This window comes from Pseudophryne corroboree, chromosome 2 (assembly GCF_028390025.1).
Source record: "Pseudophryne corroboree isolate aPseCor3 chromosome 2, aPseCor3.hap2, whole genome shotgun sequence".
Classification (NCBI taxonomy): domain Eukaryota; kingdom Metazoa; phylum Chordata; class Amphibia; order Anura; family Myobatrachidae; genus Pseudophryne; species Pseudophryne corroboree.
In genome coordinates, this window is record NC_086445.1 from 33,854,190 (window position 1) to 33,877,553 (window position 23,364).

Genomic DNA, 23,364 nt, shown 5'->3' on the forward strand with positions numbered 1-23,364 from the left:
TATCATTTGCATCCTCGACACCTCTGGGCTCAGGGGCTGGGTGAGTGCACCTTTTATCAACATCTGCTACAACCTGGCTCTGCTGCAGGCAGCTTGGTGGGATGCTGCAGTGAATCTTTGATGTGATCCTCTCTTGCCCTCCCCCACCACTCATGCTTAATTGTGTCTAACACCTGACGGTCCTCCGTGTCCCGCATCTCTGTGAATAAAGTAACCTATCGTTACGCCTACCCTGGTCTTTTACAACTACCTCTGTGCTCCTCTATCATGGCCCCTAAAAAGGTAAAAGGAGCACTGCCATATAAAGTGTCCTTTCCTAAACAGAAATCACCTTCGACCCCATCTTCCCCGCGGGGAGAACGTCCAGCTACTGCCTCGACCCCTCTGAAATCAAGTAATTCACTGGGCACCATGTCGATTGCTGGCATAGACGTGGACTCTGAGGCGCCCCTGACGGTGAAATCTCTATGTCAGATTCTGGTAGCATTTAAATCTGATTTAACTACCGATCTTACAGCGGCTATTAGAGAAGTCAAGACAGACTTAACTGAGGTTGGAAACCGTACAGATCATTTGGAGCATAAGATGGAGGAACTTGTGTCGTCCCACAACGATCTCATCACTGCACATGACCAGCAGAGGGCCGATCTGGACGCGCTACGAGATAAAATGGCGGATATGGAGGACCGTTCCCGCCGGAATAACGTTAAAATAAGAGGCATTCCGGACTCGGTGACTAACTCGGAATTGGAAGGCTACACCATGACCGTTTTTCGCAAGCTGTTGCCGGACGCTGACACTCGTGATTTACTTATCGACCGTATACACCGCTTGCCTCGTCCGCGTACGGTCTCCAACGATCTTCCCAGAGACACTCTACTACGCGTCCACTTCTTTTCTACCAAAGAAAAGATTCTCAAAGCGGCAAGGAATGTAGGAGATTCTGATGTTCTGGGAGGACTCCAAATCTTCCAAGACTTCTCAGCTGTAACAATGGCGAAAAGAAGGAACCTGGCTCCGATAACGACAGCACTCCGTGCTAACGACATACCCTACAGATGGGGTTTTCCGGTGGAGCTGATCATCACTAGCGACGGATCCTTTTATGTCGTTTCCTCCCTGGATGCCGGAATCAAGCTACTGTCGGACTGGGACATCTCCGTTAAACAGCCCCAGAGCCTTGGCAGTCGCCCTGGAATACGAGCCGAGTGGTCTGCTCATTGAATCCCTTGGTCCCTTCTGATGGCTAAAATATCTTGATTACACCGGGTTGCTGGTTGTTTCTTGTTCAGGACTATACCTTTCGATTGGGACTATCCCCTGGGACTATGTGAGTTATATGACGTCCCAATTGTGCACACAGTAATTTTTGATATGTCACTGTGATTTATGTGTTGAGTTTTTACGTTCTCTCTCTGCCTAAATGTTTTGCTTAATTGCTGTTTAGGTTATGTTGCATATAAATCCTAAGCGCCTCGGTTGATTAGCTGTCCCGAATGTGATAAATCGGAATTGTTTTAATAGTATATAAATGAGTGGCATGAGTGGTGGCATCAGGCCACATCACCCCCTTCCTCTTGCTATTCTACTGCACCTGTTCTTCCCCTTGCAGTAGCTACGCAGGCCCGATATACGGGGCCTCTTGGTTTATTCCCCTTTTACCTATGCCCAGTTTTAGTTCATACCCATGTACCTTTCTTCCCCTTTTTCTTTTCTGTCAGATATTTTTTTCTGGGAAACATCTACTATTTGGTAATGTGTTAGGCCGGTGGTTCACTGTACGATTGGTGGAGACTGCTGACATGCATTTCATTTATATAAAATATGGTTCGGGTTCTGTCACTAAATGTTAAGGGGTTAAACTCCCCTAATAAGAGGAGATTGGCCCTTACATACTTTTTTAAACAGAAGGTGGATATAGCTGCAGTACAAGAAACCCACTTCTCATCTTTGAAACCCCCGGTCTTTGGCGACCAAAGATATCCCCAGCGCTTTTTTGCAAATGGCCCGTTTAAGCGTAATGGGGTGGCGATTCTAATTGGTGCAAAGACACCCTCTGTGTTGCAAGCTCAAGCGTCTGACAAAAATGGCAGATACCTGATTGTGCAAGGTCTATTAGCTGATAAACTGGTGACGATAGTATCGGTGTATGCCCCTAATACCAACCAACTTCCCTTTTTGCGTAAAGTATTCACCAAAATTCAAGCAATTCGTAAAGGTTCCTTGATGGTTCTGGGAGACTTCAACCTAGTATTAGACCCAACCTTAGATAGATCTCCGAGAGGTGTTCCATTACGCTCGCCCCCCCCCCTCTCCAGCTTCCACTGGGTTTAAGACGTTAGTGAACGAATTTGATTTGTATGACATTTGGAGAGTCCAGAATCCTTCAGCAAGGGATTACACCTTTTATTCACCGGTACATAACTCATACTCACGCATTGATATCACTTTCTGTGACAAATGGACTCTGCAACACATCCGCTCAGTGGACATCCTTCCCATAACATGGTCAGACCACGCCCCGATACTTTGCCGGTGGGATCTTGATAGACAGTTCCTACCCCCCCACCCATGGCGACTATCCCCTCACCTGCTCTCCAACCATGTATCTAAAAAGATGATTGAGGATAGTATATCAGGCTATTTACTGTCCAATGCCCCTTCTGACACGTCCACATGTAATCACTGGTGTGCCTTAAAAGCTGTAGTTCGGGGAGCGGCTATCCAAGCTGGGGCATTACTAAAGCGTCAATCTGCTCAATTGCAAAGTGATCTGGAAGCTAAATTAAAATGTTTGGAAGACCAAAACAAACAAACCCCGTCTTTGTCTGTTAGAAAAGAGCTTGCCATTGTACGGGGCCAATTGCAGAAACTCTTAATGGCCCGAACACAGCAAGCTTTGAATAGATTGCGCAAGAGATTTTATATAGCGGGTAATAGGCCGGGCAGACTACTGGCCCGAAGATTACGATCCCAACAAGCTCGGAATAAAATTAAATTCTTGATGTCCCCCTCCGGTTTAAAAGTATCCAATCCTCTGGATATCTCAAATCAATGTGCCCATTATTATGCCCGACTGTATAATCTCTCGTCGGACCCTACCACCCAACAACCTACAGCATCGTCCATTGATAGTTTTTTAAGTTCCTTGCACCTCCCTTCTTTGTCGGAGGCCCAGGTAGAGCTTTTGAATGCTCCCTGGGCCTTGGAGGAAGTTGTTGAGGCAATACGGTCGCTGCCCTCAGGTAAAGCTCCGGGACCGGACGGTTTCATAAACGATTTTTATAAAATGTATCAGGGACTTCTAACACCTACATTGGCCAACGTTTTTAATGACATAACTGAGACGGGTTCCCCCCCCGGGGAGATGCTGGAGGCACAGGTGGTGACGTTACCTAAACCAGGGAAGGACCTCTCTTCATGCCAGAATTACCGCCCCATAGCGTTATTGAATGGTGACATTAAATTATTTGCCAAGCTTATTGCCACCCGAGTGAAACTCTTCTTGCCTACCTTGATTCACCAGGACCAAGTGGGGTTTGTACCGGGAAGGCAGGCGTCGGACAACACCCGCAGAGTCTTTAATATTCTCGATTCTTTGCCGTCTGATCGGGGTCTTCTCCTGCTATCCTTGGATGCGGAGAAGGCATTCGATCGGTTGGGTTGGCCATATATGAAATCTGTCCTATCTAAATTTGGCTTCAGCGGGCGCATTCTATCCGGCATGCTTGCGCTGTACCACTGCCCCTCGGCTCGGGTATTTAGCAATGGCTTCTTATCAGATGTATTTCCCATAACTAACGGCACGAGACAGGGCTGCCCCCTGTCCCCGCTAATCTTTGCGCTCGCTATAGAACCTTTGGCAGCGAAAATCCGCCTCAGTCCCCTGTTCCCTGGTGTCTCCCTTGGGTCCCAGTCGCATAAAATGTGTCTTTTCGCTGATGACGTTTTGCTATTTGTCACAGATCCCATGGAATCCCTACCCCACTTACACTCCTTGTTAGATGATTATAGTAGAGCCTCTTATTATAAGCTTAATACTGCAAAGACAGATGCTCTGCCAATTAACCTTTCTGATTCTCTTGCCATTCTTCAATCAAAATATCCCTATAACTGGCAAACTTCGTCCCTTACCTATTTAGGTGTTTCTATATCCCCTAAAATAGAAACAGTACTGGAGGAAAATCTCAAACCCCTCCTTATCTCACTCACACTTTTAACTAGATCCTGGGCGCTATATGATATCTCTTGGCTTGGACGCTTAGCTGCGTTCAAAATGTCCCTCCTTCCCAAGTTGATGTATCTTTTCCGAACGATACCTTACTCTTTCCCCAACCGATACCTTGACAAATTTACGGCCATTATGGTAAAGTATATATGGGCAACCCGGGCCCCTAAAATAGCACGCACTCGAATGGTCCTACCCAAGGCTTTGGGAGGACTGGCGATGCCAGATCTTGTACTTTACCATGAGGCGTGTACATTAGCACATGTAAGGATGTTTGGGGCAGCTGGATTAAACTGTACGGCTTACCCGTTGGGGGACATCTTACATACCCCTAAGAGCCTTCGCCCACCTTCTCTATCAACACTTCCATCTACACGTACTTCACTACAAACATGGGACAAACTAACTGCGAAACTGACTGCTACACCACCCACCTTTAATTCTATTTCTCTCCATGCTCTGATGAAACTAATCCCAAATTTGAATATTTCCCGATGGCATTTATGTGGCCTCTCCAAACTGAGTGATCTATTAGACGGGTTAGTAATGATACCCTTCCCTGCCCTGCAATCTCAATTTTCCTTACCTGATTCCTCACGACTGAGCTATTACCAAATTAGTCATTGGTGGAGCTCGCTTCCTATTACTACTAGAGATGTTCATCCATACACTCACCGGGTTTACGCTAGACTGAATGTGACAGACTCTAAGGGAGACATATCTTTTTGGTACAACGTTCTTGTGGCCTTACTGCCCAACCCTAAGGTCAAAGCACAGATTAAGTGGGAGAGGGACTTGGACCTCAGACTGTCCGATTCCCAATGGAGTACCATCTATCTATCTACACACACTATGTCTAAGTGTATTAACCACACTGAGATGCACACAAAGCTGCTGTACAGACTTTATCTTACCCCAGATAGACTCCATGTGTTTTGGCCCTCATGTTCAAAATTTTGTTGGCGGAACTGTGGGGAAGTAGGTGATATCTTCCACATCTTTTGGACCTGTCCCTTACTGGCCCCCTTCTGGGCGGCTGTATTTGACTTAATCAATAACGTTCTTCATATGTCCTTAAGCCCCTCTCCTAGTATAGCGTTGCTTCATTTGATGCCGAATACTCTATCCTCCCGACACAAATATGTATTGGGTCACATCCTTATAGCAGCAAGAGCAGCTCTGGCACAAAACTGGAAACAGTCTACATTACCTCATATTTCGAAAGTTATTAAAAAAATTTAATTTCATTGTGAGATGGAAACACAATTTGTGGCAATGTCAATTCTCCCTCCTGCGAAACTACCAGATTGGTCATTATGGCGGGAATATGAGTCAAGTAGAGGCCGGCCCCAACCTTTACCGATTATCTCCAGTCCTAACTCCAGCCAGTTCCCTTTAAACGAACCAAATGATCCCCCTGACATTAGTCCATAAACACTCCAATCTCTCAGTGCTGGTATATGTTTGTGTATTTATATGCAGATGTCATGTTCTAATTGGATGCAAAGTGAATCTGTTATCATAGATGTTTCCCTCCCCCCCTAATTGTTTATAAATGTTTATTAATTCCCCCCCTCCCTCTTTCTTTTTGTACCCTGCCCCTTTTTGTTGTTGAAAAAAATAATAAAAACTTAATGATGAGAAAAGGTGTGTTTATACTGACAGATCATGTGACACTTAGATGGCACACAGGTGGACTTCATTGCACTAATTATGTGACTTCTGAAGGTAATTGGTTGCACCAGAACTTTTGAGGGGCTTCATAGCAAAGGGGGTGAATACATACGCACATACAAATTTTCAGATTTTTATTTATAAAAATTATTTTTTTATATACATTTTTCTCATTTAACTTCATCAATTTAGAATATTTTGTGCAGATCCATCACATAAAATTCAGATTAAAAAAACATTAAATTACAGGTTGTAATGTAATAAAATAGGTAAAAAGCCAAGGGGTGGTGAATACTTTAGCAGGGCACAGTAGAATACAGGTGCCTTTTCAACAGGGCACTATCACCAAACATGATATTGCATGTCTGAGAGCGAGTAATCCTAAAATACCTACCCTATATCGATTGCCAAAAATACACAAGAATACAAAGAAACCACTAGGCAAAACCTTACTGAAGAGGCGAGTATGTTCACAGACCACCACCTCAGAAAATATGTGATCTCACTTCCCTCACTCTCAATATGTATAGTGTGGAGCACAGAAGGGAAAGGGGGGACATGATAGAAACTTTCACATATATCAAGGGTTTTAACAAAGTCCAGGAGGGAAACATTCTCCAAATGAATAGAAGCAAAAGGACACGAGGACATGCGCTGAGACCGGAGTGAGGTAGGTTCAGCAGAAATTTGAGGAAAAATTACTTCACAGAAAGAGTAGTGGACAAGTGGAATAGCCTCCCATCAGAGGTGGTAGAGACTAAGACAGTGGAGCAATTAAAACATGCATGGGATAGACATAAGGACAGCCTTTCAAAGAAATAAGGATCAAATACAGTTTGAGGTAAAAATATGGTAAAAATGGGGAAGACTAAATGGCCCAGCGACTCTTATCTGCCATCACATTCTATGTGTCTATTTTTAGGTTTACTTAATCTCAATGTGTGGCTGGCCAGCTGTGACATGGAAAGTCTGTACAGCAGCATTAAATATGAGTTAGGAATAGTGACAGCAAAATATTTCATGAATATAAAATGTCTCAAAAGAATGACTTTGTTCTGCTACTTCTCAGATTTGTTCTTACCAGAACTATTTTGTGTGCAACGAATTCTTCTACCTTCAGGTTGGGGGAACTGCAATGGGGACGACTTGTGTCTCTAATAATGCAATCCTTTAACTGTGATGGTGGGAGAGGGAGTTTGTTTTTAATTACATCAACGATATGTATATGGAACATATCATTTTGAGGCTCCAATACATAAATGATATTCTCAGAATTTGGAAAGCTGATAAAACAGTCTTTGAGGAGTTCATAGCATTGTTTATTACAAACAATTTCAATCTAAGATTAACCATAAAAATGTGCCAGGAAGAGGTTAATTTTCTTGATTTAAAAAGAGTAAAATCAAGGTGGTTGGCACCATATCTACAGATCTATACCGCAAAATTACAGCAACCAATAGCATCTTGCATACCAGTAGTGCACACCTGTCATCTACCATCAAAAGGAGAACTGCCGTGAAAAGAAATTGCTCAGATCTACTAATATATATTAAAAGACAGGATCAAATGTCAAAGAGATTCAAATCTAGGGGCTACATTAACGGTACCATTTGGAGATCTGTTGAAGAAAATAATGAATGTACAAGAGACACACCTCTTATCCCAAAGAAAGAAATGGACTCCAATTAAAGCTGTGTTAGATATATTGGGGCATTCTAAAAGGCATGGAAACCAATCCAAGAAATTTTACAAAAACACTGCCATGTTCCTACAAACAGATATAGATCTAAATCAAATTCCTCCCAACAATATCCAGACTCCTTATCACAAGACTCATATAGATGAGGTACATATAAAAGCATGAGTCCAGTACAACCTCATTTCAAGATAAATTCCAAAAGAACTGGACCATTCAGGAATACATCATTTGTAAAACATCTGGTGTAGTTTATCATATGTCTATGTTGACAAAACCATCAGATCATTCAAAAATTGATTGCTTGAACATATTGGGTCAAAAAAAAATGCAGCTATGTATCTTGTTAACTTTAAGAATTTCACACCAGTAGTAAAGCCTTTCAAAAGACACAATAACTCAGTGAGAGGGCTTAAAGCTTTTGCTAATTTTGGGTATCAGAAGATATCTTGATGGAGAGCTACTGAAAAGAGACAAGCTGGAAAAGTGGGAAGTTTAACACCAGGAAGACTAAATGAAAACATCAACTATCTGAACCTCCTGTAACTATACTATGGAGGTAATTCGGACTTAATCATAGCAGTAACTTTGTTAGTAGATGGGCAAAACCATGGGGGTCATTCCGAGTTGTTCGCTCGTTATTTTTTTGTCGCAACGGAGCGATTAGTCGCTAATGCGCATGCGCAATGTCCGCAGTGCGACTGCACCAAGTAAATTTGTTATGCAGTAAGGTATTTTACTCACGGTATTACGAGTTTTTTTCTTCGTTCTGGTGATCGTAATGTGATTGACAGGAAGTGGGTGTTTCTGGGCGGAAACTGGCCGTTTTATGGGTGTGTGCGAAAAAACGCTACCGTTTCTGGGAAAAACGCGGGAGTGGCTGGAGAAATGGAGGAGTGTCTGGGCGAACGCTGGGTGTGTTTGTGACGTCAAACCAGGAACGAAACTGACTGAACTGATCGCAGATGCCGAGTAAGTCTGGAGCTACTCAGAAACTGCTAAGAAGTGTCTATTCGCAATTCTGCTAATCTTTCGTTCGCAATTTTGATAAGCTAAGATTCACTTCCAGTAGGTGGCGGCTTAGCGTGTGCAAAGCTGCTAAAAGCAGCTTGCGAGCGAACAACTCGGAATGACCCCATGTGCACTGCAGGCGGGGCAGATGTAACATGTGCAGAGAGAGAGAGATTTGGGTGTGGTGTGTTCAATCTGCAATCTAAATTGCAGTGTAAAAATAAAGCAGCCAGTATTTACTCTGCACAGAAACAATATAACCCACCCAAATCTAACTCTCTCTGCACATGTTACATTTGCCCCCCTGCAGTGCACATGGTTTTGCCAAACTGCTAATAAATTTGCAGCAGTGATCAGGTCTGAATTACCCCCTATATACGTAAACAAGAGATAGAACAATGGGGGTCATTCCGAGTTGATCGCTCGCTAGCAGTTTTTAGCAGCCGTGCAAACGCATAGCCGCCCACGGGGGAGTGTATTTTCGCTTTGTAGGAGTACGAACGCCTGTGCAGCAGAGCGCCTGCAAACATGTTTTGTGCAAAACAAGACCAGCCCTGTAGTTACTTATCCTGTGCGATGATTGCTGCGACGAGTGACACGGTAATGACATCAGATACCCGCCCAGCAAACGCCCGGCCACGCCTGCGTTTTTCCAAACACTCGCAGAAAACGGTCAGTTGCCACCCAGAAACTCCAACTTCCTGTCAATCTCCTTGCGATCGGCTGTGCGTACGGAATCATCGCTAGAACCTGTGCAAAACCACAAAGGACTTTGTACCCGTACGACGCGCGTGCGTATTGCGGTGCATACGCATGTGCAGATAAGCCTTTTTTCACTGATCGCTATGCAGCGAACAACGGCAACCTAAATGGAAGAATATAGAGGTGGAAAAAATAATAAGAATTTACTCACCGGTAATTCTATTTCTCGTAGTCCGTAGTGGATGCTGGGAACTCCGTAAGGACCATGGGGAATAGACGGGCTCCGCAGGAGACTGGGCACTCTAAAAAAAGATTAGGTACTATCTGGTGTGCACTGGCTCCTCCCTCTATGCCCCTTCTCCAGACCTCAGTTAGGGAAACTGTGCCCGGAAGAGCTGACATTACAAGGAAAGGAAATTTTGAATCCAGGGTAAGACTCATACCAGCCACACCAATCACACCGTACAACTTGTGATAACCTTACCCAGTTAACAGTATGAACAACAACTGAGCCTCACTCAACGGATGGCTCATAACAATAACCCTTATTTAAGCAATAACTATATACACGTATTGCAGAGAGTCCGCACTTGGGACGGGCGCCCAGCATCCACTACGGACTACGAGAAATAGAATTACCGGTGAGTAAATTCTTATTTTATCTGACGTCCTAGTGGATGCTGGGAACTCCGTAAGGACCATGGGGATTATACCAAAGCTCCCAAACGGGCGGGAGAGTGCGGATGACTCTGCAGCACCGAATGAGCAAACACAAGGTCCTCCTCAGCCAGGGTATCAAACTTGTAGAACTTTGCAAATGTGTTTGAACCCGACCAAGTAGCAGCTCGGCAAAGCTGTAATGCCGAGACCCCTCGGGCAGCCGCCCAAGAAGAGCCCACCTTCCTTGTGGAATGGGCTTTTACCGATTTTGGATGCGGCAATCCAGCCGCAGAATGAGCCTGCTGAATCGTGCTACAGATCCAGCGAGCAATAGTTTGCTTTGAAGCAGGAGCACCCAGCTTGTTGGGTGCATGCAAGATAAACAGCGAGTCAGTCTTCCTGACTCCAGCCGTTCTGGAAACATATTTTCAAAGCCCTGACTACGTCCAGCAACTTGGAGTCCTCCAAGTCCCGAGTAGCCGCAGGCACCACAATAGGTTGGTTCAAATGAAACGAAGACACCACCTTTGGGAGAAATTGGGGACGAGTCCTCAATTCTGCCCTGTCCATATGGAAGATCAGATAAGGGCTTTTACATGACAAAGCCGCCAATTCCGACACACGCCTAGCAGATGCTAAGGCCAACAGCATGACCACTTTCCACGTGAGATACTTTAGTTCCACGGTCTTAAGTGGCTCAAACCAGTGGGATTTCAGGAAATCCAACACAACGTTAAGATCCCAGGGTGCCACTGGTGGCACAAAAGGGGGCTGAATATGCAGCACTCCCTTAACAAATGTCTGAACCTCAGGCAGTGAAGCCAGTTCTTTTTGAAAGAAAATGGATAGGGCCGAAATCTGGACCTTTATGGACCCCAATTTTAGGCCCATAGTCACCCCTGACTGTAGAAAGTGCAGGAATCGACCCAGCTGGAATTCCTCTGTAGGGGCCTTCCTGGCCTCACACCAAGCAACATACTTCCGCCATATACGGTGATAATGTTTTGCTGTCACGTCTTTCCTAGCTTTTATCAGCGTAGGAATAACTTCATCCGGAATGCCTTCTTCCGCTAGGATCCGGCGTTCAACCGCCATGCCGTCAAACGCAGCCGCGGTAAGTCTTGGAACAGACAGGGCCCTTGTTGCAGCAAGTCCTGTCTGAGAGGCAGAGGCCATGGGTCCTCTTTGCGCATTTCTTGCAGTTCCGGGTACCAAGTCCTTCTTGGCCAGTCCGGAACAATGAGTATTGTTCTTATTCCTCTCTTTCTTACTATTCTCAGTACTTTTGGTATGAGAGGAAGAGGAGGAAACACATATACCGACTGGTACACCCACGGTGTCACTAGGGCGTCCACAGCTATCGCCTGAGGGTCCCTTGACCTGGCGCAATATCTTTTTAGCTTTTTGTTGAGGCGGGACGCCATCATGTCCACCTGTGGCAGTTCCCATCGGTTTGCAATCAGTTGGAAGACTTCCTGATGAAGTCCCCACTCTCCCGGGTGGAGGTCGTGTCTGCTGAGGAAGTCTGCTTCCCAGTTGTCCACTCCCGGAATGAACACTGCCGACAGTGCTTGCACGTGATTCTCCGCCCATCGAAGAATCTTTGTGGCTTCCGCCATTGCCATCCTGCTTCTTGTGCCGCCCTGGCGGTTTACATGGGCGACCGCCGTGATGTTGTCTGACTGAATCAGCACTGGCCGGTTTCGAAGCAGGGGCTCTGCTTGACTCAGGGCGTTGTAAATGGCCCTTAATTCCAGTATATTTATGTGTAGAGAAGTCTCCAGACTTGACCACAGCCCTTGGAAGTTTCTTCCCTGAGTGACTGCCCCCCACCCTCGGAGGCTTGTATCCGTGGTCACCAGGACCCAGTCCTGTATGCCGCACCTGCGGCCCTCGCGAAGGTGAGCACTCTGCAGCCACCACAGAAGAGACACCCTGGCCCTGGGGGACAGGGTGATCAGCCGATGCATCTGAAGATGCGATCCGGACCACTTGTCCAACAGATCCCACTGAAAGATCCTTGCATGGAACCTGCTGAAGGGAATGGCTTCGTATGAAGCCACCATCTTTCCTAGGACTCGCGTGCAGTGATGCACCGATACCTGTTTTGGTTTCAGGAGGTCCCTGACCAGAGATGCTAATTCCTGGGCCTTCTCCACCGGGAGAAACACCTTCTTCTGTTCTGTGTCCAGAATCATGCCCAGGAAAAGCAGACGCGTCGTAGGAATCAGCTGCGACTTTGGAACATTCAGAATCCAGCCGTGCTGTAGTAACACTTCCTGAGAGAGTGTTACGCTGATCAACAACTGCTCCCTGGACCTCGCCTTTATGAGGAGATCGTCCAAGTATGGGATAATTATAACTCCCTTCTGCCGTAGGAGTATCATCATTTCGGCCATTACCTTGGTAAATATTCTCGGTGCCGTGGACAGGCCAAACGGCAACGTCTGGAACTGGTAATGACAGTCCTGTACCACAAATCTGAGGTACTCCTGGTGAGGTGGGTAAATGGGGACATACAAGTAAGCATCTTTGATGTCCAGCGACACCATAAAATCCCTCTCTTCCAGGCTTGCAATAACCGCTCTGAGCGATTCCATTTTGAACTTGAATTTCTTTATATAAGTGTTCAAGGACTTTAGATTCAGAATGGGTCTCACCGAACCGTCCGGTTTCGGTACCACAAACATTGTGGAATAGTAACCCCTTCCCTGTTGAAGGAGGGGGACCCTGACAATCACTTGCTGGAGGTACAGCTTGTGAATTGCCGCCAGCACTACCTCCCTTTCCATGGGGGAAGCTGGCAAGGCTGATTTGAGGTAACGGCGGTGGGGAGTCGCTTCGAATTCCAGCTTGTATCCCTGAGATACAATTTGTATAGCCCAGAGATCCACCTGTGAACGAATCCACTGGCTGCTGAAGTTTCGGAGACGCGCCCCCACCGCACCTGGCTCCGCCTGTGGAGCCCCAACGTCATGCGGTGGACTTAGTGGAAGCAGGGGAGGACTTTTGTTCCTGGGAACTTGCTGCGTGGTGCAGCTTCTTACCTCTACCCCTGCCTCTGGCAAGAAAGGATGCACCCCTGACCCTCTTGCCTTTTTGGGAACGAAAGGACTGCATTTGATAATACGGTGCTTTCTTAGGCTGTGAGGAAACCTGAGGTAAGAAAGTGGACTTTCCAGCTGTCGCTGTAGACACGAGGTCCGACAGACCGTCCCCAAACAACTCCTCACCCTTATAAGGCAAAACCTCCATGTGTTTTTTAGAATCAGCATCTCCTGTCCATTGCCGAGTCCATAAGACCCTCCTGGCAGAAATGAACATAGCATTAATTCTAGAGCCCAGCAGGCAAATGTCCCTCTGAGCATCTCGCATATATAAGACGACGTCTTTGATATGGCCCAGGGTTAGCAAAACAGTATCTCTGTCGAGGGAATCTATGTCGTCTAACAGAGTATCTGTCCACGCTGCTACAGCACTACACATCCAGGCTGAAGCAATAGCAGGTCTCAGTAGAGTACCAGAGTGTGTATACACTGACTTCAGGATAGCTTCCTGCTTTCTATCCGCAGGCTCCTTTAAGGCGGCCGTATCCTGAGACGGCAGGGCCACCTTTTTAGATAAGCGTGTCAGCGCCTTGTCCACCCTAGGGGATGTTTCCCAACGTAACCTGTCCGTTAGAGGGAAAGGGTACGCCATTAGTAACCTCTTAGAAATCACTAATTTCTTATCAGGGGAACTCCACGCTTCTTCACACAATTCATTTAATTCATCAGATGGGGGAAAAGTCACTGGCTGCTTTTTCTCCCCAAACATATAAACCCTCTTGGTATTAACCGGGTTACTCTCAGAAATGTGTAATACATCTTTCATTGCAATAATCATGTATCGGATGGCCCTGGTCATTTTAGACTGTAAATGTGCCTCATCATCGTCGACACTGGAGTCGGACTCCGTGTCGGCATCTGTGTCAACCATCTGAGATAGAGGGCGTTTATGAGCCCCTGACGGCTTCTGAGACGCCTGGGCAGGCGCGGGCTGAGACCCCGGCTGTCCCAAGGCTGCAGCGTCATCAAACCTTTTATGTAAGGAGTTTACATTGTCATTTAAGACCTTCCACATATCCATCCAATCAGGTGTCGGCCCCGACGGGGGCGACACCACACTTATCTGCCCTTGCTCCGCCTCCACGTAACCTTCCTCAAACATGTCGACACAGCCGTACCGACACACCGCACACACACAGGGAATGCTCAGACTGAGAACAGGACCCCACAAAGTCCTTTGGGGAGACAGAGAGAGAGTATGCCAGCACACACCACAGCGCTATATAACACAGGGATTTTCACTGCTAATAAGTGATTTTCCCAATAGCTGCTTTTTTGTATTGATTTGCGCCTAAATTTATGTGCCCCCCCTCTCTTTTTAACCCATCTTGTACCTGGATACTGCAGGGGAGGGCCTGGGGAGCTGCTTCCAGCGGAGCTGTGAAGGGAAAATGGCGCTGGTGTGCTGAGGAAGAAGGCCCCGCCCCCTCAGTGGCGGGCTTCTGTCCCACATTTCATGTAAAAAATGGCGGGGGGTTTTACATATATACAGTGCTAGACTGTATATATGTATGTTTTTGTGCCAAAGGTACCTCAATTGCAGCCCACACTATATGGACAAAAGTACTCGGATGCCCGACCATTACACCTACAGGGACTGTAATGACATTGTATTCAAATACATATACTTTAATATGGAGCTGGCCCTTCTTTTGCAGCTATAACAGCTTCAACAAGATGTGGGAGTGTTTCTGTGGGAATTTGTATTAGCATTTATGAGGTCAGGTAATGATGTTGGATGAGTAGGCCTGACTCGCAATCTCTGTTCCAGTTCATCCCAAAGGTGCTCAATGGGGTTGAGGTCAGGGCTCTGTGCGGGCCAGTCAAGTTCTTCCACACCGAACATATCAAACCATGTCTTTATAGTCCTTGCTTTGTGCACTGGGGCACAGTCATGTTGGAATAGAAAAGGGCCATCCCCAAACTACTGCCACAAAATTGGAAGAATAGCATTGTCCAAAATGTCTTGGTGTGCTGAAACATTAAGATCTGCCCTTAACTGGAGATAAGGAGCCCAAACCCTGAAAAACAGCCCTATACCATTATCCCTCCGCCCCACCAAACTTCACAGCCGGCATAATGCAGTCAGACAGGTAACATTCTCCCGGCATCTGCCAAATCCAGACTCGCCCATCTGACTGCCAAACCGAGAAGCGTGATTCATCACTCCACAGAACACGTTTCCACTGCTCCACAGTCCAGTGTCGTGGGCTTTAAACGCTCCATCCGACGCATGGCATTGGTGATGTGAATCTTGCATGCAACTGCTCGGCCATGGAAACCCAGTCCATTAATCTCCCGCCGCAGATTTTGTGCTTACATTAAGGCCAGTGGAAGTTCGGAACTCTTCAGCTATGGAATCAGAGCACTGGTGACTTTATTTACTTACCTTTTATAGGATGAGGATATCATCCTTGGACACATTTTGTATATCTGATTTTCACACAGTAGGGTAATATATATTATGTTTAATTTATAATAATATATAAATATACACAATAGAAACCTGGGGCGGAATGTAATGGAGTCCGAGTTTGCCCAACAAGCGTGATGCCGGCCGAACTCTGACTTTAAAAAAAAAAAAAAATTACAAAGGCACCATGCCTTGTAAATGATTGCCCCTTTAAAAAGCAAGAAACAAAAAAAACCATCAGAGTTTGGCGGGCGCACTCAGACTCCATTACATCCTGTCCATGCACTGTATTATGTATTGGAATTCTATTTTATTGAAACAATTTTTATTCAATATTTACACCTTGTAGATAACCCACACTACCTATGCCCGAATAGGTATATCAGTATGAATGATCTCAGAGCGAAACGTACCAGAGCGCTCAAATGATGACAGAGAGCAAGTAACCCCCCGCCCCAATGTGTGCGGTCATGAGGAGGTGAATACTGTTTGTCCTTTGGACATACAAATTGACTCCAGGCTCCCGGACTCTGGCTTCCTTGATAAAGCTTCTGCGAAACGTTCGTCAGGTGTTACAGCACAATGCCCGCGGGGTCAACATATCGGTTGGCTACATTTGGCGTCAGTGTGTATCCAGCTTTATACTCTTAGCCAGTGGTTCCCAAACTTTTTTTTAAGGCACCACTAGTTAAATAGGGGCAGATGTATTAACCTGGAGAAGGCATAAGGAAGTGATAAACCAGTGATATGTGCAAGGTGATACACGCACCAGCCAATCAGATCCTTACTGTTAATTTACATATTGGAGCTGATTGGCTGGTGCATTTATCACCTTGCACATACCACTGGTTTATCACTTCCTTATGCCTTCTCCAGGTTAATACATCTGCCTCATAGTTTCTTATTGATATACTTGGGGAAAAACTGAAGGTAAATTGTGCTTACCTGTCAGTTATGTGGTGACGGAATACGGTCATTAGGTCGACAGGGTTTCTAGGTCGACATGACAAAAGATCGACATGCGTTTATCACAATATTTTTTCATTTTTTGAACTTTTTCATACTTTACGATCCACGTGGACTACAATTGGGAACTGTAACCTGTGCGGAGGGTAGCGGTGCACTAATTGGGGTTCCCGGTCACTCTACGAAAAAAATGACACCAAAAAATGTAAGATCTCACGTCGACCTAGGGACCATGTCGACCTAATGCATGACGACCAACAGTGGTCGACCCAATGACCCATACCCTGTGGTGACATACAGCCGAGCTTTTGACTGTCCACATGTTTTATGATTGGCAGCCACGAGCACTGGTTTTGCCTATCACTTTGACCATAATTTGTTTAGGTCCTGGACCACCAACCCAAAACACCCTGCAAGTATCTCACATCACCCCATGGTGCCTAGATACACAATTTGGGAACCACTGCTCTAAGCAAACAATTTAAAATGAGAGCTAAAATAAATATATACTAGCTGATGTGTCCGGTTTCAACCAGGCAAAGGTTTGCGGGGCGGAACATTTGACCCCTTTTCACCCTCTTAAGAGTCGATACCCCATAATATCCCTGCTTAGTGGGCGGATGCACATAACTGTCAGTTTCCAGACCACCTGATAGGTGGATAGGGAGAGTTAACCAACTGTCACATTTTTAGAGCATTGTAATTGGCCAGGTGGAATGAATTAAGCAACCAATCGCAACGCCAATTCTGTAAATCCACGGACCAAGAGCTTTCATTTGGTATATGATGTGTCCTGCTCAGACAACAGCATCATAGAAATAAGTCACTCATGAAAATCTCTATTAATATACATAGTTTGCAAAACGATGTTGCGCCGTAGCGGGATTTAAACCCAGCAGGACGGCTATGTAAAGCATCGCCTTAACCACTAGCCCATGCAGTCCAGCAGTAGGCGTAATCACTATGGAAAAACAGTATGGAGGGACTCCAAGGGCTTTGCACCACGTAACATTCAGGCGAGTCCAATGCAGATCGGTGGCATACTGTAGCATAGGAATTAAAGTTTAGGGGGAGGTGCCGAGCCGAGTGACTGTTTACACTGCCTGAATGTGATTGGCCAGCTTATCAGGGATCACCGTCCATTGACACAATATTGTTTTCAGTACTGTAGTTGTCGTCTACGGAGCATTTGCCACCCAGCGGTTAAACCGTGTATTGTGTGGCAAGGATTCTCTCGTGGTGTACAGTACGCCATGAAGTGCTGCGACTGGGACATCACACAATGACATGCTGTTACTGGGAGGCTTGAATGCCGCGCTATGAGCAAAGATGTTAGAGGATACATCTGTAGATCTGTAGATATGCTCTGAGGACATTAACCAAATACAGTTCTTAGAGAAATTAAAATTATTGCCCCTGTCTCTGAATTAATGATACTTTGACAAGATCTCTATACGAACAAACGTCACTATAGAAATACTTTTTGATTAATATTGCTGCCTGTAAAATTCAGTGGTCTACACACAGTACTGTAGATCTCTGATTGTGGAAAAGTTATTTGGGTGCTTCAACACTCTCATACATTAACAAATTGCCCCTATAGGGGCTAAGGGAGTTTCTGAAAAAAAACAGCAACGTATCAAAATCATGTTTCCTATGTAGGCGTGGGAAATGAAGAAACATCTATTATTGGGAATATAACCCAGGTTAAGGATATACTCATATAATTATGCTTTATTTCATAGGCTAAGAGAAGTTATATACCCATAGCGGCAAATCTAACACTTAGGGGGGGAATTCAAATGTTTGAAAAAATTGGTTGGGTGTCTGTTTTTACCGGTCTATTAGCTAGGAAAAAAACAGACACCCAACTGACTGTTCAAACAATTGAATATCCCCCTTAATGTTGATCTACTTTGTGGTAATGATTACCTACATACCAAGCATATGTTGTAATTAGAGTTTAAAGACTACCTAATAATACTTGGATATACTGTACAGTATATAACTTTCAAAGTGACAGATATTCAATTATCCCTGCATACCACTGAGTTCAGTGAGAAACATATCCATCGGCAGTAAGCACAACGCTAATGCAATAAAACACAAACAATATTAAAGGCATGTGAGGTACTGAATGAAAAATATTATTTAATTCTCATTTTAAGCACAATTTCTATCTTTGTTGACAATTCTATACTCTACTTTTTTTTTTTTAACAAATATTTTGCTGAAAATTCAGAATGGACAAACTTTAAATGTAAAAAATAAAGGAAACATTTTAACTTTGTCAACCAATAAACACACCTCCTCCTTTCTTCTTGTGGGTGTACATCAATGACTTGGGTCTTCAGTAGAAACCCCTGGTTGATAACCAGATATTATTATACAATAGTGGCCATCTTATAGTAACTATTTCGCAACTGTTCCCAGTGCAAGAGATTTTTTTTTCTTCTGTATCACTAGGAACATCACATGATATACTACACTCTTAGGACCACAAGATGGGTGTCCTGCCCCAGTGATGTCACCGATTCATAGTGAGCTGATTGGCTGCATTGTCAGGGCTATTGCCCAGAAAATGGCTGCCACCACTATGTGATGGCAGAGAATATACTGAATGAAGAGAAGCAGCAAGACATATTAAATGGTGTTTTTTTTTTTAACTCACTAGCTTCAGCGGGCCTGGCCAACCCGTGGCTCTCTGCCTGTTGTGAAACTACAAGACCCAACATTCAATGCCACAGTTTTGCCATTAGAGAATGTGTAAGGTCATACTTGGATGTATAGGCAGTGGCGGTTCTTGCCACGGGCAAGCAGGACTTTTGCCCGGGGCGCCGCCTTCCGGAGGGCGCTGGCGCCATCCGGAGGGCGCCGCACCGTGGCAAGATCCGCCACTGCTGCCCGCTGTGTCCCCCGTCCGCCTCCGCTGCCCGCTGCCGTCCCCGGCGCCTCCTGTGAAGGGAACTAGACGCTATGCGTCTAGTTTCCCTTCGTGGAGAGTAACTGCTGAGCGGTGCGCGATGACGTCCTCTCCACGAAGGGAACTAGACGCATAGCGTCTAGTTTCTCTTCGTGGAGAGGACCTTTTGCTGTGCGGTGCGCGATGACGTCATCGCGCACCGCTCAGCATTCAAGCGGCGCTTTCAATGTACAGGGGGCGTGACTCACCACGCCCCCTGTATTAGGCCACGCCCCTTTCCTGCCCGGGGCGCTCTGCGCCCTTGAACCGGCCCTGTGTATAGTTTCACAACAGCTGGAGAGCCCCAGGTTGTCCAGGCCTGAACTACAAAGTTTAATTATTTTTAATGTTCCACAACAAAATGAGTGCTAATGCTGTTGTGTGATATCACCTGTCCTCCTCTTGCACAAATGTCCAGTTTTGCAGTCTATGTGCGGGCGGCGCCTGGAGATCATGTGATCTCCAAGCGCCGCCCCCTTCGCGTCACCGGAAACGTCACCAACCCGGCAATATGCCGGGCTGGCGAGTCCGGTGTGAAAGGGGGCTGACGCGGGTCGCGGCCGGGTAGCACCCGTGTCAGGCTCCCGGCTGCAACCCGCTATATTAGGTCTGAAAGCGGTATAAATCTGACAGTAGGTGGGTGGAAAGGGGTGCAGATTAGTATTTTAACAGGACTGGATTCAATGAATAATATGAAGGCGAGGAGAAGGTATTTTTAGAGTGTCATTTCCCGAGGTGGAAAAAAATGCAGCCTCTCCGCTCAGCAAGAGGACTTTTCCAGCTCCTCTGAAAAGATGGGTGCACTTTGTATACTACAGTTGTTCTTCTCAAGGGAGAGGATGACCCAAAGTAATCATTACATTCATACACTCAAAAAGTCGCAGAAGTAATGGAGACGGTTCCGATGTCCCTTCACTCTTAAAATAACACAAACCCAAAAAATTATTCAAGTGATGTTTTCACTGTATCCACTATGCGCATTATTAGATGGACCCATAACTGGATACAGCACCTTCTACATGTGCAGGACTGAGGACCTAAAAACACAGCCCTGCCCCTTCATTATGCATTTTTGCAGGAAAAGATTTCCCCTATTTTTTCCAGTTCCTTAAAACAAGTCTTGTTATGTATGTAACGGACAGTTTATTCATCTAGACTGGAGTGAACTCTGATGTCAACCAAGACTTGAGCCATTAGAAAAGCAGAGGTCGCATTGGGAACTCGCAAATGGCTTCTCCCAGGTGTGAGTGCACCAATGTTTGACAAGATTGGATCTTTGGACAAATTACTTGCAGCAGTCCGTGCATGAAAACGGCTTCTACCTGGTGTGAGTGCGCTGATGTGTGGTAAGGTTGAATTTCCGCGCAAAACATTTGCCGCACTCTGAGCACTTAAATGGCTTCTCTCCAGCGTGAATCTGCTTGTGCACAGTCAGGGCAGACCTGCTGGTAAAACATCTCCCGCACCTCACGCAGGAAAACGTCTTCTCCCTGGTGTGAGTGCGCTGATGTGTGACGAGGTTGAATTTCCGGGCAAAATATTTGCCGCACTCTGAGCACTTAAATGGCTTCTCACCGGAGTGAATCTGCTGGTGCACAGTAAGGGCAGACCTGCTGGTAAAACATCTCCCACACTTCAGACAGGAAAAAGTCTCCCTCGTGTGAGTGCGCTGATGTGTGACCAAGTTGAATTTCCGAACAAAACGTTTCCCACATTCTGAGCACTGAAATGGCTTCTCGCCAGCGTGAATCTGCTGGTGCTCAGTTAGGTCAGACATGCTGGTAAAACATCTCCCGCAATCCAAACAGGAAAATGTCTTCTCCTTGGTGTGAGTGCGCTGATGTGTGACAAGGTTGAATTTCCGAACAAAACATTTGCCGCACTCTGAGCATTTAAACGGCTTATCACCAGAGTGAATCTGCTGGTGTTCAATAAGGGCAGAGCTGCTGGTAAAAGATCTCCCGCATTCCATACAGGAAAACGGCCTCATACCAGTGTGAGTGCGCTGATGTTTGACAAGGCTGGATTTTGTGACAAAGCTCTTGTTACATTCCATGCAGTGAAAAGGTTTCACGCCAGAGTGTAGCCGTTGGTGCATAGTAAGGCCATACCTTCTGGTAAAAGATCTCCCGCACTCCAGGCATGCAAATGGTCTCTCCCTGTTGTGAGCTCCCTTATGTGACAGTAGAAGTGACCTCTTATGAGATAATTTCCCACCGTGACAATGAGACAGTTGGTCCTCGGTGTGACATCGCTGGTGGGTGGTAAGAGACAATTTGGATATGAAACGCACTCCGCAGACAGAGCATCTATACAGATTACTGGTGCTATGTGTTTGATGATGGGTGAACAGGTCTGAATGATTAGGGAAACATTGCTGACACTCCGAGCACTGATACGTCATCTCAGGATAGGGTGAGGAGGCGTGCGGACCTGTTGGGGACAAAAGTACTAAGATAAACCCTCTGTACATCAGCGGATGGGTCACGTCATCATGAGCAATAAACTCTGCATAGTTACACAGTACATATGCATGATATACAGTAGATAGCAGATATTATTGAATGTATTCAGTACCATTGACAACTGTTATATATACGTTAACCCTGTCATTCCCACATAACGGAGTTTGTCTAGAACTATCTAGTTGACTGTGTATTTAAAACATAAATGGGCTGTAGTGCTGACATTGTCACTCCACTCACATCAGCACAATGGAAGCAGCCATCTTTCTTTTTACACTGTTAGGTTACTGAATTTTTCTCCTCCCCCTCACTGGCAACAAGGGGAAAACACCAAGAGTGGGTAACAGGAAACCTGCACACCAGGCACCATGACGGGCAGATGCTAGCCGGAGCTATGACAGGGCCACACCTCTCTGGTAGGTCTACACATCAGGGTGTGATTACCTCGTAGTCAGGTGACTGAGGTAATAACAGCGATGGAGCAGTAGATGGAGATTACCAAGATATTAGTAAGGACTGATCTCACACCGAAGACTCAATAATCAGCAATAATGCTAGGGCATGAATACAATGGCGGCTGAATAGATATAATATACGAAGGAGAAACAGAAGCTTGTAGTACATGGAAAACATGTAGAGGAGGGAGAGACTGCTAGTGCAGGACCTGAGGACATGTGTTATGCAATATCTAGTGATATATGCAGCAGTGTAGATGCATGGGTGGGTATATATGAGACAAAATGTGACAACTATAGTTTAATCTAAGATTGATGGATTTTAACCTGTTTTTCCAAACACCCAAAAGAGGATTATAGTGTGAAAGGCACAAAAATATGACTTATTACTGAGGAGGGATGGGATCTGGGAGCCACTATCACTGGGGACACAAAGCTAGCAGAGAATGTAGCCAGAGAATAGGGAAGATATGCTACAGATGGAGCCATGCTCATCTATCCCTTTAATAGTATATTTTGAGCCAGGGCAGTCAGACTTAATCCCCTGCTGTATTGTTCTCTCTGTAATATATTGCAGCCGAGAACAATAGATGAAAGCCTTATGTTAATAATCCTTGGTGCACCTAGGTGCAGCAGAGAAGGGTAGATGAGCGTGGCTCCGTCTGTATGTAATACCTCTCAGAGCGACTCCTTCATGCCGGGCGGCCTGCGCTGTACGGAGTATTGACGCTGGGTGTAGGACGACACATCTATAAACACATTAAGATCTCGAGCTGCGACTTCCGGTTCCGGCTTCATGGAGACCTGAGCTACGTTCTGAGCTCCGTCCCCCGCTCCTCTTCAGACACTTTTAATTAGGCTTTTAAAGCCTCGTTTGGCGCCCGGAGCTCTCCCGCAGTGACCTTACATTCCCCGCAGCCGACATGGACCGCTTTTTAGCGCCGCTGACGCCGCAGCCCCAGACGCACCAGCCGCAGCCTCCACGCCAGGAGAAGCGGCGGGCTGCAGGGACCATGCAGGCAGAC

General features: G+C 45.9%; 1 protein-coding gene across 8 annotated transcripts in view; it reads right to left on the reverse strand.

Annotated features, from left to right (window-relative positions):
• The window catches only part of LOC134994657 (zinc finger protein 260-like), a 300,567-nt gene that overhangs the window by 136,280 nt on the left and 140,923 nt on the right, over positions 1–23,364 (reverse strand). Inside the window, exon 12 of one of the 8 annotated variants that reach the window (XM_063950997.1) lies at positions 18,584–21,852. The exons of the other annotated variants lie outside the window; for them this stretch is intronic. Within the exon in view, the coding sequence (XP_063807067.1) occupies positions 20,738–21,852 (1,115 nt within the window). The 3' untranslated portion in view covers positions 18,584–20,737. Of the gene's footprint in view, positions 1–18,583; positions 21,853–23,364 lie in introns of those variants that run through there. 8 annotated transcript variants of the gene reach the window in all.